The 19,725-nt window shown below is 41.3% G+C and overlaps 1 protein-coding gene across 2 annotated transcripts in view; it reads right to left on the reverse strand.

The window, feature by feature from the left end:
• Positions 1 to 19,177, reverse strand: part of POLR3B (RNA polymerase III subunit B) — a 72,829-nt gene extending 53,652 nt beyond the window's left edge. The window contains exons 1-10 of one of the 2 annotated variants that reach the window (XM_010410477.4): positions 19,071 to 19,177; positions 17,551 to 17,583; positions 16,957 to 17,013; positions 16,810 to 16,874; positions 16,367 to 16,442; positions 13,260 to 13,360; positions 10,565 to 10,656; positions 9,816 to 9,933; positions 8,670 to 8,778; positions 1,009 to 1,131 (exon numbers count right to left, since the gene is read on the reverse strand). In XM_010410477.4, the coding sequence (XP_010408779.2) occupies positions 1,009 to 1,131; positions 8,670 to 8,778; positions 9,816 to 9,933; positions 10,565 to 10,656; positions 13,260 to 13,360; positions 16,367 to 16,442; positions 16,810 to 16,874; positions 16,957 to 17,013; positions 17,551 to 17,583; positions 19,071 to 19,136 (840 nt within the window). In that variant the 5' untranslated portion in view covers positions 19,137 to 19,177. The other variant, XM_010410478.4, reaches the window with a different exon arrangement.
• Between the last annotated feature and the right edge of the window lie 548 nt (positions 19,178 to 19,725).

A 19,725-nucleotide genomic window follows, 5' to 3' on the forward strand; every position in this document is an offset into this window, starting at 1 on the left:
AGGAGTGCCTTGCAATGGATTCTTCCTCTCCTACCAGTTGTCAATCAATCTGCAGAATTCCTAGTCAGATGAGTCAAGAAACTATCCAAGTCCACACAGGATAAGCCATGAAGCTACGTGAAAGAATCACTCTCTCCAGTAAATGACAGATTATCCTTTCCATCTGTTACCTTCTTCCACAAAGAACTATCTCTCCATTCATTTGACATTTCTTAGCACAGTAACTTCTGTATTTCTGTTTTTCTACCTTCCTGAATGCTTCGCATTCCTCTGTGTTGCTCCAGCTCACCATTTTTCTCACCTGCCTCTAAATTAGGAGCTCTTCAAGCTAATTGGAACCCTCAAAAGCCCCCAAAGATGAAAACCAGGAAGATGTTCACTTTAAAACACTAAACATGACACATGGAATGATTTGACAAAGTTTACAATGAAATAGCAGAAATAAGATTAACCTCCAAAAGCTGCTTCCAGCAGATTAATATACTGCCATTTGCTCCCAGCAAAATGGCTTATGTTCTGGATAACTAAAAAAAGTACATGAGCTAAGAGAATTCTGCTGAGTCTTTAGCAGGACAGAGGGTGGCTACTGTTGTAGGCTTCATACAAGTGACTAGAATAGAACATCTACTCATGATGAAATGGTCATAGCCACATCAACGGGCTTCTGCCAAATGGGGCATGCAATTCCTTTTTTAAAAATGTCTTCAACAAACCCCCCTAATATTATGGACATTGCTACTTGTCATATACAGGGTTATGCCATTAAAACACAACCCTGGGCTTCTGAAAACAAAGCATTTCTTGACTCTGATTTTTTCCTTCTCCAGTTTGGTAATGAGAGCGAAGTCTCACGTTTGACAAGTCCGGACCCTTTAAAAAGCCTCAGCTTAAAATAACCCCCCAAAACAAACCTTAAAACACAAAGTGTATGTCCATTGCTGACACAGCAAAGTGGTCAATACCCACTGTCTAGATTGTTATGGCCTCTGGCCATGTGAAAAGACACACCTGCATCTGTGTAAAAATCTGAGCTTTTTGGCATTCTTCCAGGCTAGGAGCAAATGCAGCCATCACATGTTCCTCTGTGCCAATCATCTGTACAATCTCCTGGTCACTCTCAACACCCATGGCCTAGGAAAAGAAGAAAAGACAGAAATAACACAGGCTTTATGTTAACTCACTGACATTTGCTTATGCTAATTTGGTATTGTTTGTCTGCATTACTACTAAGCAAGAGCTAGTTCTTCTCTAAGAAACTGTGCCATCTGGCACTGGCAGCACATATTCCAGCTATGGAAGAACGTTAAATGGAAATCTTGATAAGCAGCAGGAACACACACACACTTTTTGGAGAGCCCTTTTTTTGTTGGTGGTATTTTGTTTTGTTTTTTTTTTATTCACTGACAGGAGTTAAATTCTGTGTTTTTTGTCTTAAGAAAAAAAATAAATACTAGGTATAAACAAGCCAAAGTGTGTAACAATGAGAACCAAGTCAGAATCTACAATAAAGAAATGAAGGCAAAACTTCTTAAAGGAGTACTCGGTCTCTTACCACAAGCAATTTTGCAAACTCAGTTGACTGTGATGTAGCGCATGATATTTGAGAAATGTTTACAATTTACCCCCTTTGCAGCTCTCTGCATTTAGAAGATGACTTCACTACACAATTCCACTTGAAAGACATTCTACTATTTCACTGATCCTTGGACACCTTGTTAGACTTTATACCGCGGAAAAAGCTTAATAAACTAAGAAAGCGCTTAACAGGTTTAGTAAAATCTCTCTATCAGTAAGTGTTTCAAGGTGGCAGCCAGCAGTGAAGGCTTTTGTGGATTCCAGATGGTGCTAAAGCTTCCCCCCCTTCACACATTTGCCTGGAGCTCTGCCATATCAAGAAATGGAATAATCTCACTAAACCTCTTCTGGCTGAGTTATAATATGTTTCTCAGAACTTTGTGAGGAAGTTACGTTTGCATTCACATTATTCTCCAAAGTGCCTGCCACAAAGACCATTGTAAATAATGGCCTATGCAGAGTCTAGTATTCTGGTTCTCATTAAAAACTGGCAGTACCCCAAAAAGTCACATTTTCCTCAAAAATGCAGAAATGCCTTCCCTTCTTACTGCCTTCATGGAGTGTCACTTTGCTTAACACCTAGCTAATGCCATTCACTTGGAAAACTGTTGCTCTAATTGTGAAGTATTCAGCTTTTTTTCTTTATTTCTTTTTGAACAAAGAAGTAGTTGAAGCCCCTTTAAATTCAAACTCTGTCTTTTCACCTTGTGGTTTATTAGAAATTAACAGCACTGCAGAAGTATAACACATCCAGAACAGTGCGAGGACTCTCCTCGTTTAATGCAAAGCCCAGATGACAATTCCACCATCTCAGACAGACTTGAGTGCCAAATCAAGATGCAGGTACTTCACCAGGTAAAGAGTGCTTCATCATAGTTTGTTCCCATTAAATTGTCACCCCTCTGTCTCAAGGCTCTTTTCAGAACCAGAAGTTGGCCTTGTGATGTTATTGTGGTTGAGATCTCTGTTTTTCAAATATTATTACACTTCCTCACCCTTTTAAATAAGGTCACACAGTAGTTAAAAAACCTCTGCAGAGAAGTCAACAAAATCCCTCATGACCTGAGAGACAGACTCACAAGGTAAGTCTACAAAAGCATGAAAGCTTCACAACAGTAAGTTTCCATGTGTCTAGGATTTAATAGCTGACCAGTAACTAGTTTAGGAATGACAACTAGATTAATACAGTTATTGCACTTAGTCCAGAAATTTCTAGAACAGAATTTTTGTGCCATTCTAGGCACATATACCATAAATACATTTATCTCAACTGCAACCTGGTATCACCCTATTTCTGTCCGTCAGGTTAATTCTACAATGGCAACCAAATCTTCAGTGTCATATGAAAAGTGGGAGGGAAAAAAAAAAAATCAATCTGCATTTTTACTATGTTTTTTCATCCATTAAAAACTGGAAAGCCACCATGAATTAAAGAGGGTTGAGGATTTCTTCCAACTTAATGAATTCTCTGATCAAGAGTCTTACAGCAGAAGGATGAGTACAAGATAGATCTTTAAGCCCATGTAGATTTTCTAGCTGGAGTTTGTAGCAGCAAAATCACCTGAGAATTCTAAATTTCTGAGTGGGAAAGGCCAGGATCTGTCACCAAACCACATACACTGTGCTGTTAAATATGTGAAAATTGAAGGAAATGAATTTATGAGTAATGACTAAAACTCAGGCAAATGACTGTAAAAGATGTGCTAACACAACAGCCTAAAAGTGAACCTATTTATTCTCCTCTATACTCTCAACAATCCTGAGCAGAGTTGCATACACAAATCCACCTACACGCAACACCAAAAGGACAAGCAGCAGGCCCATGCTGCTATCAGAGAGATTTGTAATCTTAACACTTGGGTTTTCAGTAAATTTGGCCCTGATGTTACCCTTCCAAAAACAACTAACCAAAGAACCAAACCAATAGAAAAGAAGTACTCCAGAATTAGCCTGTAACATCATTAGGACAGTAACAAAATATTCCTTGGCTGTTGCTTATGTTACAGAAACACGGAGGACACGCGATATAGGAATGGGCCCTATGGTTAAAACACTCATGGTCCTAGGACAAAGCTGAGGGAAAGGAAATTAACGTAAAAGCAAAGCAGTAGACAAGATGTCTTTTCTTTTTGATTGGAAGGCAATGTCACAAAGGGATAATTTTATGGGGGAAGGGGGAAGGAGACATTGTAAAAGCATAATTTAACAGTGGCAGTGAAAGGATGAGGAAGGAGACAGTAGCTGAAGATTACGGTTGAAGGCTAGCAGTCGATGGACATAAAACAGAGAAGGCAAAGCAAGCATTCAGAATATTCAGATCATCCTGAGTTCAAGTGGGAGAAAGCAGTCCCAGTGGGGCCAACCCCTTCCTGGGACTGGGGAGCTTCCCACTGCCTAAATGCGTGTGTGTCCATCTTTGTGTGTGCACACACACATACAGATGAGAGTGTGAGCCCAGCTCTTCCTCCCCCAGCTCACGTCTTAATGATGATGTCTAGGCGTTTCCATGGCACTTCCCTAGAATGCAGTTCTGCAGTCCATCAGGCTAAATTACAGCACAGAGACAGGCAGATGACTGGATTAAAAAGATGTCAGGGAAGTTCAAGGTTGACATCACAGACAGAATTGGTCTGGAGCTTTCATAATTCAAAAGATACGAGCTATGAAACAACAGCCATGGGAACCCATAATCCTGCAGATCCAGTCAGACCACCATCCAGCTGTTCCTCTAGAGCTGCACCTAACAGCTCCAAGGCTAGCACAGGTTTGTAAAAATGAAACTTGACTTGCTGTTCAAATCTTCTGCCGCAGGTCCTAGAGCAGTTTCTCACAGCTCCCACACACACTAAAGATACTTCATCCAGTGATTCATGTCATAAAATTCAACTTTTAAGTCCCTGTAGGGTTACTTACAATCTTCTTCCTTCCCTAACCAGTTTCAATGCAGCATGCAACCTTCACTTACTTCAGCTCCCACAGCTCACTCAAGTCTACCAAATCACAAACTCACAAGAAAAATCACAAACTCAAAAGAAAAATAGCCCTTACCTTTGAGCAGCTCTAACTCCCTGCAATTTAGGGAGCTTTCTGCAAAAGCCGCTGCACCTTCTTACCTCTAACCCAGATGATTTTCAGAACAGAAACACCCTTATATAGAGCACAAATATTCCACACCTCCTCTAGTGCCCACTGCTACCTAGAACTGTCCGAGCCCCCCAAGGTAAAGCCTGTGCACCTCCTAGCCTGACATACTCAGAAGAGCCACTGTGCACAGCTCACACAGTCCCCTGAGCTGTGCACAACTGACACAGCTAAAGAAAGGTCTCCCAGAGTTGCAAGACAGCTCAAGGTACCATAAATACCCCTGTGGTCGCACATGTATCTTAACTAATGAAGAAGTGTTACAAAGTAAGCAGGAAGCAAATAGCTGTGTTTGTTTTCCCATTAGAAGGCAGTTAACAGCCCTTTAAAAACTGACACGAACCCATAATTTAGGGGTAAAATTGTCTGATTTCTGCCACTACTTCAAAAGTAAAGTTGCATTTCCATATATAGTGACTGCACAAATGCTTCTGTCACTTATAAGAAGATGGGTTAGGGAAAACTGTTTAAGCTAGCACAGCTACAAAGCTCTAACTCCCCTACATCTAAAGAGCAGATACCCCAAGTCTGCCCTAGAATAGTGCCAGGCACATGCCTTTTGTAGCCTACCAAATTTCAGTTAGTTGTGGTCAATGTGCTAAATTCCACGAAACCACAACTTAGATGTGTTTGGCACAACTGACTGTAAAACATCTGAGCATGCCCATCCTGAAGATCCCTACAGGTCTGGAAGGCAGATAAAACAAAGCAGCAGGACAAGGTCATTCTGGCTTGCAGTTATGAATAAGGATGAACTGAAAGGCACATGCCTCCTTTAGGGTGACCCCACACAATCCAGTCCCTATCTATCCAGATCAAGGGACCTTAAGATCCACTCTCTTTCCACTGCTCCCCACAGCTCATGTGCCTGGGCTTCATTCCTCACCAAAAGCAAAAATGGAGAACACTGTGTTCAGGTCTTGCCCTAGCATGCAGCTCAGTCCATGACTTCACACCTGAAATACAAGGGTGACCTTAGATTCTAGTCTAGGGAGCACTAGGAATTTTAGGCCTCAGCTCTATCAGTTGGTGGTGTTTCTAATGTTCTGTATTTCACAGCTTTTGACAAAGATGTCTAGAGGATATATTAGTACACCTCAACCTTACAGTTGCAGTAGCTTTAAATCCACATTAGATTATAGATCTGCAATACTTGCTTTCTATTCTATAATGCTACAATGATTTTCTGCACCCGACCTATTTCTTACATCACATAAGAACACCAGGTCAGTTAAAGCTATTGGGACTAGAAAGACAATCCAAAATTGCTCACTGTCTCTCAGATAACCCCTGAATCTCAGACTACCCCCTCTAGCTGGCCCATGCACTGAGTGGCAACCCTCTACCAATTAATACTTGTTTTCTTAGTCAAAACACAGAGGTCTGTGGAACTTGGTAGTAGCCTGGATGCCAGTCTGGGAGGAAACGCAGAGCGATAGATTTTTGCCATTGCTTTATCATTTTAGTTTTTAATTAGAAATTACACATGTAGCTGTTTCAGGACAAGTTAAGGATTCAAAGGCAGCCAAAACCTGAGACCTCAGATTGTGTATACAGCTTAATTTTGTCTCTTGCAGATACGGATCTCTATATCACAAGAAGCAGAACACCTACCCGTAATAAGGAAGTCACATGCTTCATGCCCAAGGCTTCGGTGTTGGCAGAAAGGAATTATTCTCCTTGTTTTTCCAACAAATCTCCTGTGTATAATACTGCCATGTGAGAGAGCTGAAGTTAGACAGGCATCCCTAAGTTTGGGATTCTCCAGGTTGAGGGCTATTGCATTTCCAATCTTGCTTCTAGTAGTTAAATAGAACAAAGCAATACCACACTACAGCAATGCCCAAGAAAGGAGAATCAGAGACTGGTGACTGCTTTCATTTCCAGCTGGAGACTCATCAGAAGTAGACAGAAGATCCCTGAATTTCATGTCATTAAAGGAAAGGTAAAAAAAATGACCACTCATGAGAACAGCTGGGATGGAACATTCAGAACAGTTGAAGTGGGTGTAGCTGATTTGCTACTGTACTAAATCAATATAAATCATTGAAAAGCACTACAGCCAAGAACTTCCAACAACTGGAACCCCTTATTCAATTAGTAAATGAAAAATTAGGAAACATTATCTAAAATATAAAAGATACATATGAAGAGGGTGATAATTATAGCAAGCATTGTCAGATGGTAATAGTCAGTACAATTTTGCTTAGAAAAACAAGCCAACAACCATCTCCTCAAACAACAACCCAGAGCAGTTACTCTGCGTGAGCAGGTATTTATCTGTACCAGCACAGGCTGACAAAATGTAATAAAAGTCTGAAGTGAAGGTGGAATCCAGCAATTTGGTACTGGAGCAAGTGGATTAAGAGCCACATTAACACTTTTCTGCAACACAAGAGTTGTGAACTTAATCCTGGCACTTTTATGTGCATTTCTGTCCATAAATAACTTCTCAAACTCCTTGAACACTGGTCACTAAAAACAGACGATCTCCTCCCTTATTTGAAGAGATTTGCTTAATCAGATGTAACAGCCATTTATTTCTCAAGTCTAAACCCAATTATTAAACTATTTTCTAGTACCAAGGCACACCAAGCACTGGGGTAATAGGGACAAAACCCATAAACAACATCGGTGCTGCGGTTACGACCAGCTCAGATGCTGCGAGCACGTGCTGCCCTCTCCTGGCACATCATTTCCTCTCCCAACCTTCTGTGCCGTAACCCACTACAGAGAACACAAAAACAGAGTTTTGCCCAGATCCATCCAGTCAGAGGCTTTTTCGTGCCTCCAAGAACGCAGCCCAATTTCCTCCTGCACACACAATGTACCAGACTGTAAACCCAAAGGCAACATCAAAGCATTACAGGACAGGAAGGAGCTCCCAGCTGCTGGCAGGACAGGTCCCAGCCTAAGGCCTGGCCATGCCCTACTGTTCTTCTCCAGCAGCTGGACAGAGCACGTCCACCCACCACCTTTCCTGGCTGTAGTCCATGCATTTGATTCCACAGACAGATGAGCTAGCAGCCTGCTTCTGGTCCAGCTGGGCAGCTGGGGAGCTGTCATCGTTATGTCACACTGATCACACACTCACGCGTGTGCACCCTTGAGTGAATTAAAATGAAAGGGAGAAGCAGAGAGTGAAAGAAAGCACTTTGGCAGTTTCACAGGAGATGAGGGTCAAGGCATGACATTGTCACCAGCTCAACTGGAAGGGCAAATACGCCCCAGTTCTCTCCCATACTCAGGAGTGGATGCCTCTCAGAGCCCTCTGTCAGGAATCGCCTCAAAGCTATGATGCCTGCCCAAGCCTTCACTGCCCTCAGGATACCAGTGAGTGTTCCTGAACCAGGCAGGGCTTCTGAACTATTTGGACCGAGGCACGGCTCATTCACAGGGGAAGCAAACTGCTAAGAAATGCAGGCCACTCCAGTAACCTTACAGGATTTAGGAGTAGGTCTAAGAATTGCAAGACTTCCCCAGAGGCTCTCAGTTTTGTTTACAGTTATGACTGGAAGTCATGCATAAATGAACTCATGGCTATGTCCCTGAACCTGAAAAAGGACATCAAGCTACTCAGCACTGCACAAGTCAGAGCTGGGGACAGGCTGGAACCAAAACCAGAAACAAAGACCCTTAACACAACTTACAGCATAGCTCATAACAAAACAAAACCCTTTTGACCTATGGCAGCAGAGGTACCTCACAAGGCAGAGCAAGCGGAAGGCAGGCATTTCTCTTGGCACAGCAATGCTCTCCTTGCAGAAAAATACAGCACTTATTCTTTTTGCTGTACAATAAAGATGACTTCCCAAGGGAAAAAAGCTTGCAATATCTAAGCCCTGCCAAGTCCTTCTGTACATATTAACTTGAGAGCTGCTGTTGACCTTCATTCTTGCGCTACAGCACAGCATTTTTCCCCTTTTTTTCCCCCAAACAAACAGCTGTGTTACCTTAAATATGATAGCAATGGGAATATCTTCTGACAGAGTGTTGTGCCTCAGGTAAAATCTTCCTTGTTTCACAACCATATTTGTTCTGCTCTTCTTCTCATGAGTGGAACTGAAGTTAAAATAAAAATAATACTATGTCCAACAGAGTGTTTGCACTGACTTCTAGAATCTTTTGTATAGAACTTAGCAAGCTTGAACAATCTTTCAGCTGAATGAATCTCACTTTCTCCTCTTTTAAAGATTACATTAAACCAGCCAGAGATCAGCCTGTAACTCCAAGATAATAGGGCGTTATCACCTGTGCTGGGGACTATTTGGCATATTTGACTTGAGCAAGTAGAAGTCTGTACTTTTTGAAATCATCTTTGCATGCTTTTATAATCAATTTTGATGTAACCAGCAAGGTCTAAGTGTGAACAAGTACTGCAGCAACAGTGGTAATGACATAACAGTACTTGGTGGTACTGCTGGTAACCTCATCCAGGCTTACTGGGAGACAGTAGAGTAGTTAGAAGAGACATGAGAGGCCTCTGGAGAAGAAAAAACAGCCCTCATACTGAACAGTGAAAAGCACCACTATTATACCAGAATGCAGCTTAAAAAATAAGAAGCAACCAACCAAAGGCTGAAAAAAATAGAAACAAAACTTGATCAAGGAGGAAAGGCCAAATTTAGACTACCTTGCCATTTTCAGTAATTTGTGTAGTACAAAAATATTTGCTTCCTCCTCAGCTGCCTTTGCCTTTAAAAGTTTTTATGCCAATTTTATGTAGAGAGGCAAACAAAAGGTTACATCCAATTTCCACTGCAGTAGCTTCATGTTACTTGCAGCAAACTGAGACCAAACACCATCACTTAGGAAGTGCACTTTGCTATATTAAAAATTAGAACTTGCTTTTCCTAATCTGGGATGAATCCTGGAACACATGAGCAACTCTCACTGATTTCTGTGGGAATACTATACTATTTAGGGATTGAAGTTTTAGCATACAAAATGACAGTAGCTAGACAGGAGCACTGAATGTCTACAGCTTTTTCTGGTTAAACTACACTAGGAAAAAACCTCCACAGCTATTTAAACTACAACAATGAAGTTCTAAAGCTTTGGGTTTATCTCCTTTATGTAATGGTAGGAATTTATCATACCTGGTAACAGAAGCGCCAACCGTGCCTTTTCTATCAGCTTCCACAATGATTCTGTTTTTGGATAACTGCTCTTGAATAAGAATGACTTTCTCTACACCTTTGACAATGAAATAGCCACCTAGTTAATAGAAAAGAAATATTTTGCATGTCAGTACCCTTGCACCTTACTCGTCTCCTCCAATACGCCTTTGAATATAAATTATTAGAAAGTAAACCATAAGTACACAATCGGAGACTAAATTCTCCCTTAAAAAAGTAATGGACAAACTTGACAAATAAAACCCAAAGAAGTCGCTTGTTATAAATCTTCATCTCCTCTCTACATATCAAATATTACCATGTAACATGTAACACTTTATTCTTGCTTTACAGAAGGCAATAACAAACGAGAGTTCCCACTCTGGAGGACATCATACTCCACTCTTCCCTGATCTGTTTAATTTTCAATGAATGAACTCCATCTTTTTTCTCATATAACACATCACTGTACAACACTACATACAAATTTCAAAATAAAATACTCAAAATCTTAGTGCATTGTTTTTCGTGGTTGAAAATTGTCTGCAAATACCAACTATTCCTGTACTCAACCAAAAGCCGGACAATTTCTTTCAGTTGCAAGCACACACTTGAGACTTCCGCAAAGACTTCATGGCAGCAAGAAACGTACCAAAGGGGTATTTCTTTGCTGTAAAAGATTTAACACTCAAAGTACAGATGGAAAAAAAAGAACATGAGTGAAAATGTACCTGGATCTAACGGGCACTCATTTAGTTTGGCAAATTCTGCTGGAGTTTTCCCAGTAAGTACACAATTGGAGCTACGCAGCATTATAGGCATTCTGCAAGAAAACCAGTTACAATTTTACTTCAGACTCAAGACAGAAAAATATGAATAGTCAAATTCAGAACAAAAATGATGCTGAACAAACTGAAAAAAACACATTTAAGGTCATCAGAACTCATGCATGCTGTGATTTGTGAGCAGGTTTTCATTTAAGCCCACCTTATTTCATAGAACATGGAACTGAAGAGAGACCCGAAACTGGACACCTACAAGCAGAAACCACAGACTTCCTATTTAATTGTATGCAGCTACTCAGGCATCCTGACAAGCAGGGCCACCAAGGCCAATGATAACTGGTGCAAAGACTCCTGGTCCCCAAAATGGTCTGCAGTGAAGAACGTGCCACTGCAGATGAACTGTTACCAGTTTTTATTAGATAAAGTTAGTTCATAACTCATTTCCCACACAGGAATGACACCTTCTGGCTGCAGAGAGATAGTGCCTCTATCTCTCTGCATGAAGGTTCCCCAGTGTTAGCTCTGATTTCTCTGGTGACCTAGCAGAGAAGCCTGCAAGCAAGCATTTCGTGAAGCAACGTGTGGTGGAAAGATATTCCAAGAAATTAAAAACAAATTCAATGCTTAGGGAAGCGAAAAAAAAGAGAAACTAAAGATGCCCAGGCTGAATGTGAGGCAAAACTTCTTCACCACGAGGACAGTCAAAGAGAGGAAAAGCTGCACAGGGAAGCTGGGCAGTCTCCATTCATGGATGTCTTCAGGACCTGACAGGATGAAGCACTGAGCAACCTGGTTTGATCACAGAGCTGACCCATTTTGAGAAGGAGGCTGTACTAGAGGCTGAGCAGGAGACTGTACTCTTTCAACCCAAATTATTCTATCACCCTGTGATAAATCAGGAAATGTTCACTTTCAATTTGGCTTATTCAACAACTAACCAGCAATGATTTTGCAGTTATTATTGAAAAGTGTACTTTTATAGTCAGCTTCATAATGCACCTTTTCACAGATTTTTGAAAGAGAAAAACTGTGCTCTCTTTCAAAAGCTATTTCCAAAGAGAAAGCTGTATTTTGCATAAGATAAAGAGTTTACCACTACATCTACCAAAAAACCTCCATGCCCCTTAGCCTCTTCTACAAAAAAGCTGGCTTTTGATCCAGCTTACAGAATCTCCCTCCTTGGTGGACAGCCTTTGTAAGACCTGTGTTCCAAATCTTTTCTAAGACAGATGTTGACAAAAATTATTCATGAGTTCTATTATACAACTATTTTCAACCTTTGAGATTTTTCATTCAAATTTACTTCAACAAAAAACACAATTAGGCTATATTTCTTGTATTTAAATCTTATAAATTATTTTAATTTCTTTGCTGTTTTCATATTCTTATATCTTAAAAGAAAACTGATGAACTCAAATTCCATATTTCTGCAGAGTAAAAAAAACTATCTTGTCACCATATTTCACTGAGAAAGTGTGGAGACAAAAATGCTGCTAGCAAGAATTTTTCTTGCTACTCTCTAAGTCCGTGGGATACTTTTCTCTCTCACAGAAGATATTTGCAGAGTTTATAAACCATGAACACCTGCGACCTTGCTGAGCTTTGTTTATAGTACAGTAGGAAAACATTTTGACAATGGATGTTTTAGGATTTTAGCCAATCACCCCAAGGCGGGTGGCTGATCCTTTGTCCCATTAGACTATGAAGAAAAAAGTCTATAAAAGAGTTTGTAAAATAATTAAATAAATCAGTCTTGCTGCACAATTCCTGCCTGTTGGATTCTCTCCTCCTCCCTACAGCTGCGGGATATGGTAATATTTACTGCGCTAATAAGAAAGTACTTCCTAGAGATAAGAAGCTTCATATGACAAGCAAAATCTTCTATCACATGCAATAAGAGCTTAATGCATTGGCTGTTTATATCAGAAACAGGAAGCAGTTGGCATAAGGTAACTCAAAATGGAATACTCAAATGCCATTTCTGAAAACTCCAATGAAACATCCGTCCCAATCTGAACTGCATGTCCAACAAGAGCACTGGCCAAAGGAAAAGTACAATACTAAGGATAGATGAGGAAAATTATTTCCCATGGAAATAATAATTGGGTATCAACAGTTTTTAACAGCAAAAAACTTTTTGCATGTATGCCCTTAAAGCCAGTCTTAATAATGTAACTTTAATTTTTAACCAAACCAATTTTAAATGAAAGTTTAACTTGTGCAGCAGAACTAATGCTTGCTTTACTGGTTTTACCATCCACCTTCTACAGATGCTACTCTACATATTATGTATGAAAGACTGAGTAATTTGGCTACAAAGCAAATATGCCTGACTTCATTTTACAATAATGTGACTTCCAGCTCCAGGCATGCATTTTCCTCTGGTTTTCTATCAGTAGAATCACAGACAACATTCATCCTTATATCCATCCTTCTTTGGAGGGAGACATTATCAGAAGCTTTTGCAAAACAAAATCTTAGAAGCTAAAAATCCTGTACAGCTATTAATGAAGATTTGCCCACTCATGGCTTCTTTTAACAAGGAAGCAAGGTTGGCCTGCATCTGTTCTGCAGTAAGAACTCTTCCCAGCATGGCAGCAAATGAAAACTGACAGCAGAAGCTGAGCATGTGGTGTCTCACCTGCCAATGGGTAACGCATTGCGGATGATCCTCTGGCTGCCTCGGGTGTATTCAATATCCACGGTAATCGGCGCAGAATAGGTCATGTCCCGCAGGCGGCACTGAAAGGACAACAGGCACACAGTCAGGTGGTGACTTCAAGCTGAAGAATCTCTCTTAAAATATCCTGTGTTTGCCCTGTATCCTGTAAATCATCACAAAGAAATGCAGCAAAGCAAAGCTTCAGCAAGATCTTCATGGTACCTGAAGAATGTGTGACACTCTCCTGTCTAAAAATCCAAATACAATTACTATGATTTTCAAAAGCAGCCAGGAGATCTGTGCCTTGAGAAGACAGCACTGCAGAGCATAACTTCTAAACTCTCTAATTAGACAAACAGGTCCAATTAAACAAACAGGTCTAATCAGCAGAGCTGACACAAAGACCACAGTGTGTCTGAGCAGTGCTCAGCTTGGGGACATTTCTATATGCATTCTCAATAGCTGAAGAGTTGTGCTGCCACATGAATTCTGACAGGATGGAAAAGCACAAGATTGAGAGAGACACCGTGCTACCTTATTAGAAGAATGAGCAAACCTCACTGTATGGTACTGTTTCTAAAGATGACTTACTGAAGGCTCACTACAGAATCACTTCCTGTGAAGACTCCCAGAATTTGTCTGCAAATTCCTTGGAGCCCAAGGGAAGCAGAATAAACACATCTAGGCCATTAGATATCTCAAGGCTCAATCATTTCTAATCCAACCTTTCCAATCTGCTCTCCCCAGCCTCACTGTAAGAGGTTGCCAGCCCTTAAGGTGTTGTGTATCTTCATGCAAGACAGGCCTTACTGCATTTGCTGAACACAACAGAGCAACTCACAGCAGGTCATTCGTGACCTCACTGAGCATGCCTTACCTTTCAGCTCCAGGATTACAGGTTTAACAGTATTCAGACTTGCACATTTATGGTTCTGAAGTCTTTCAGTGTACTGATTATGTACTAATAAAAGGCAATTAAGATTGTGCTGTGCATTGAAGATGCAACTGTATAGAAAAATACAGCTCAAGAATCATCACAAACTGGATGTTCCTCCTCTCCACATTACAAAGTAAAGCACTTCTCTAGCAATAAAATACTGATGTGCACCAGCAGCTTTCAAGCTGTGCCATGCAGAAAACTAGGTGCCATTCTGCTCCCAGCAACTACATCCAATTTAAAAGTAACTGAGAATATTTCCATATTCTAATTACTTTAAATTCATCTGTATGAACAGTTCAGGAAACTCCTGTAAGGACTGGAGGAGAAAGAGAGTTAGACAGCCTCTTTAGTACTACCCGGGAAAAAAAGGCCTTGGGATTCTCTGTGTGTGCTTCTTTAACACAAGACACAGATATAAAATACAAATTACAGTGTAATATTCCAGCATGTGTATTTTTGCATCACCTTCCTTGAGGTAACTTCTAACTATAGACACCTGAAGGTAAAAGACAGGCATGACTTGATATATACTCAGACCCTTATAAAAATCTGATCATTTTAGGTGGTTTTGGGAAGGAATTTTAAAGCCTTCAACAGAGAAATATAATGGCAGACTCCTAACTATCCAATCCTTTTCTTTTTTCCAACTGCACCCTGGCTTGACCTGAGCAGCATCCTATTTAAGAAAATAACTGTGGCCTCCACGTGTGTACAGCACACTGAAAATAAAGAGAAGCATTTATTTTGCCTTCCTCTGCATATACAGTCACTTCAGCTATAAAGTAAGGAGGCATTTTAATACCTGAATTCTGGAATATGAGTTGTTGGCCACAAACAACTTTTTGCATGCAGTTTCATTCATATGAAAGAAATCTTTCCTGTTGCATTTTGTGCACATTCACATCTACTGATTTAACGTTAGCTACACATTTGTGAGATGCAGCAACTATCACATATGACATCTGGCTGAATTAATGGCTTTATTTCAAAGCTTTCCATCAAACCAAATGAGATTTGAGTCAGGTCACTGGAAACAAAGTGGCTATGCCCAAGTGGCAGCCACTGGACAGCCGGTTCTTACAGAATTCCTCCAAAGCGCACAATGTATCTCATGATGAGATGACAAAAAAGACATTTCAACTTCAAGTATTAAGTGGATATAGCAAGGAAAAAAGCATCTGATACGTGAACTGTTATGACGTTGACAACAGGCTGTATGCAGGTAAATGAGTGCAAGTTCCAAGCTCAGTTCCCCCTTCAGAGGCCAAAAAGAGGTGGTCACTACCTCTGTTGCAGTGGTATAAATCTCAAAGCACAGTAGCAGGAGAGAAATACTGTGTTCCTGAGCACTTTGAAGAGAATTGAATGGCTCTAGGTACATGAAAGCATCCTAAAAAGTTCAAAGGTTATGTTAGTTTATGGCTTTCTCATACATACAGAAGCTACCTGATACCCTGTTGGTCAAAACCAATGAGCCGTTCTGATTTCAACCACAGCAGCATCTGTCCTCCAACATACATCTTTATTCCAGAAGTACACAGTCCATTTGTTAACCTACATGCCTACAGCACTGCAATGAAATTAAATATACTCCCCATAAGGCTAATGTTCTTCTGCAGCTTCTTGTAATTTTAACAATTTCCATCCGTTTCTGCTTAAAGTTTCCATGTTTGCTTTCTGAACCAGACTTTAAAAATACAAGCAAAAAATCAGATATACATTCCCAAAGAAAACTGGAAGGGAAACAGAGACTGAAGTGACCTATGGTGCAGACAGCAGCAAAGCTAATATTAAAAAGAAGTTAATAAAAATATCGAAGCACCCTACATTATGGCATGAGGACTTCAGCTCTGTCATAAGGAGAGCCACAAGATTAAGCAAGAGAAGTACTTTTCACTACTTTCATGGAAACCCACTCAAATTCAGCTAACACAAAGCACTGAATACTGAAAAAAAACCCCAATTTAAAATAAAATTAAAAAGCTTTATTCCATGATGTTTCAATCTCTGAGGCTTCTTTTTACAGCGATGGTGGAATGCACTGCACTACCTAATGTAACATGCAGGTACTCAAAATTACATGCAGCTATTATCCAAGACATTCCCAAGATAAAAAACCAAACAGGACAGATGCAAACATCAATACCTCATGAGGTGATACAGGTCGTGTCACATTGAAGCTTTCTTCCACATCTGGAGTACCCACATAGATATTGAGGTACCTGTAATACAGTTTCAAAATAAGCAATGAGGCAAATATTTTTCAGGCAACCTGAAGGAAGCAAAATTTTACATACACTGAAAAATGAAGTTACTTTGATGAACACAAGCTGATTAATAACAAGCAATGATTCTTCCCAAAGTAACTCATTGTAGTTGAGTTGTGGTCTAATTAGTTAAAATTTAGCCTGCATGTGGAATAAACCTTTAAATCTTCCCATCTTTCATTACATAAAGTAAGAGATAAGTAATAGAAAATATCCTCCTGATTTATACCTACACAAGTGCCTATAAACAATTTATAGCTGATAACAAACCCATGAGATAGTACTCATGCAGCTACTGATGTGGAAATCATCTCATGCTTACTTCAGGTACCACATTGGGTCAGCATCACTTGTAACTTTTTCATTGGCCTTCATGATTTTCTTTATCTGGAGGAGAAAAATAACAAAATGGAGCCACGTGCCTTTTCTGAGTACTAAGAGCCACCCTCCTTCCCCCAACAGAGCCTACCTCAACATTGATGAAATAGTTAAATGAGTCTATGTGCTGCTTCACCAGCCCTTTCACCTGAAAAACACACACATGCAGCAAATAAAATCAGCTTCAATAACATTAATCACACAAGGCAGAAATTAGGATGTAAGCATTTATAACTATTTTTGGATAACTGTGTTAATTCTTTCAGTTGACAACTTCTGGGAAGTGGCTGGACAATCACTCTGGCTCTACACTACATTTCCAAGTTCACACCAGAGCTGTCATATAAAGAGCATGGGTAGGGTCTCCGAGTGCCAGTAAAACAGGAAAATAATCTGGAAACATTACATATATACAGCATGGATTGAGAACAACCATACAAAAATGCAAACCTCTAGGAGGATGTCTCCACAAAATAATCTGTAAATTAATCAAGAAAACAATCTATGGAATTAGTCTATTGATAACTGCAGAGAACTAAAAGAAAGGCAAACTCCACAGAAAAGTGAGGACAGATATTCTGGGAAACAGTATCAGTACAGATATCAGTAAAAGCTAGAAGAAAGGAATGTAAAGTTAGAAAGGAGATTAAGTATTCACACCATGAAAGGAGTGTGTAGCACTAACCTTCAGAAATGCTGGAAGAAGTCTCCATTTTTCCTGAAAACAAAAACAGTCTGAAATATCTTTCCAAGGATAAACAAACATCTAAGATGTTTGAGCTTTTTTGTCTGCATCTTTTATTATTGTTGTTTTTTAAACAGTAATATAGTTTAAAATCAGATCCATTTAGAAAAAAAAATGAATATTGTCTAAAGCCAACAGAGATGGATAAAAATGACCTGGATCATCTTAGTAAACCCTATGTGCAGTATTTATTCAGGATGCAATGGCACACCGCCTTTCCTAAGACCAACTTACATGAAAATATATTTTTCTTAGAAAGTTCCTTAACACCATGTCCTCATTTAAGATCAACTTCTTTGGTTTTGTTCTGTTAACACTGTAAATTATATTCCTAGAAAGGGAAGATTTCCTACAACCTGCACTTTACAAAACACATGAAAGAAGCTCAGTCTTGGAAGCAACACTTGTAGATACAAGTCTCTGTAACACTTACTAGGACCCTAAATCCTACAAAGATTTAGCAAAAGTACTGACAAGTGCTAAGTATATCAAGGTTCCTACAATTTCTCCCCTATTTCTAATCTTCAGTGATCACAGGGAACACCTCCTTACATCAGCCCCACTTTCTTCTACCATGGCAGTGCAAAAGCTTGCATGTATCTTTGGCTAGAGACAAAATCCTCTTACTGAGGATGAGTGTCCCCAGTTCTCATATGCTTCTCCATCTACTACCACTTAAAAATACTACAAAATGAATAACCAAAAAACCCTGTAAAAAGTTGTTAGTTTTCTTATATCCACAGCAATGTTGATAGTCCTCTTGGTTTTCAACCTTCACTGCTGTTGTTAATCTACTAATCTTGCCTGTGATCCCAATTTAACATCTAATAATGACAAAGCCAATGCAGTAAGAAGACACACATGCAGTACGGTGTAGCTTTTACTACTGGTTCCCTGTGGTTTATATGCAGTCGTGTTTACAGTCTGGGAAGCTGAAGAGCACTTGATTTCAGGTTTTTATGATTTAAATGTTATGTCTAAAAAAGGGCGTTTAATCTGTTAAACAGCAATGCAGTTAAACTGATGACCTAGGGATGAGACTAATGATTTTAATCTTACGTAAATATTTCAAGGCCAGGCTGGATGGGGCATTGGGCAACTTGGTGTAGCGGGAGGTGTCCCTGCCACGGCAGAGGGGTTGGAAAGACATGAGCTGTAAGGTCCCTTCCACCCCAGACCATTCTGACTCTGTGCGCCGGACACAGGCCTTCACATCCCGGGAACGGGACGGCACCTCAGGAGGCCGAGCCCGGGTTCATCACGGGCTGCTCAGGGGCAGCTCGGACCAGACAAACCCCCGCCCCCACAAACACAGACCTCCCGAGAGGCGAACCACGGGCAGGGGGGAACTCCACGTGTGCGCGGGCAGGAGACTCCTTCCACCCCAGCCCAGCCCACCCCAGCCGCGCTCCGGGAGAGCCCGAGGCGCACCCGGCTGCTGGCCCCGCGGCCCCGCTGACCTCCACCGTGTTGACCGGGGCCGCCGCCTGCTCCGGGGTCAGCGCGCCGAGACCCAGCGCCTCCATCGCCGCCCGGCCCCCGCGCACCGCGGCGCTGCAGCCCAGCGCGTCCCCCCGCGCACCGGCGCGGCGCACGAAGGTTCCGGCCCCGCGCAGCCCGCGAGAGCCGAGCGCTGAGGACGGCCAGGCCCTGCAGCCCGCCCCTCCCGGTGCCCGGCCCCTCCCGGGGGCCCTGCAGCCCGCCCCTCCCGGTGCCCGGCCCCTCCCGGGGGCCCTGCAGCCCGCCCCTCCCGGGGCACTGCGGAGCTGGCAGCGCCCGGGTGTTCCCCTAAATCCCCGAGCCGGTCACCGCCCCCCTCGCCGGGGCAGCCGGGGGGCCAGGAGGCGGCAGAGACACGGAGCAGTTGGGCTTTAAAAGGCTTCCCTGCAGTTTTAGCGTGTAAAGCAACTTGGGGCATAAGCTTTTAGCATGTTTATTATTAATGCCGCCTTCTGATCTTGGATGCTGTAACTGAATCACCTACAAATTTATTTGTTTTCCTTTACAAGGGTCGGTGCTATAGAGACACCAAAATCCCAGTCAAATAGGGAGCTACTCATCTGTCCCAGTTCAAAATGAAACAATAAGCACTTGTAATCTTTGCAGATTCCTGTA

The sequence above is a fragment of the Corvus cornix genome, chromosome 1A (assembly GCF_000738735.6).
Source record: "Corvus cornix cornix isolate S_Up_H32 chromosome 1A, ASM73873v5, whole genome shotgun sequence".
NCBI classification, from domain to species: Eukaryota; Metazoa; Chordata; class Aves; order Passeriformes; family Corvidae; genus Corvus; species Corvus cornix.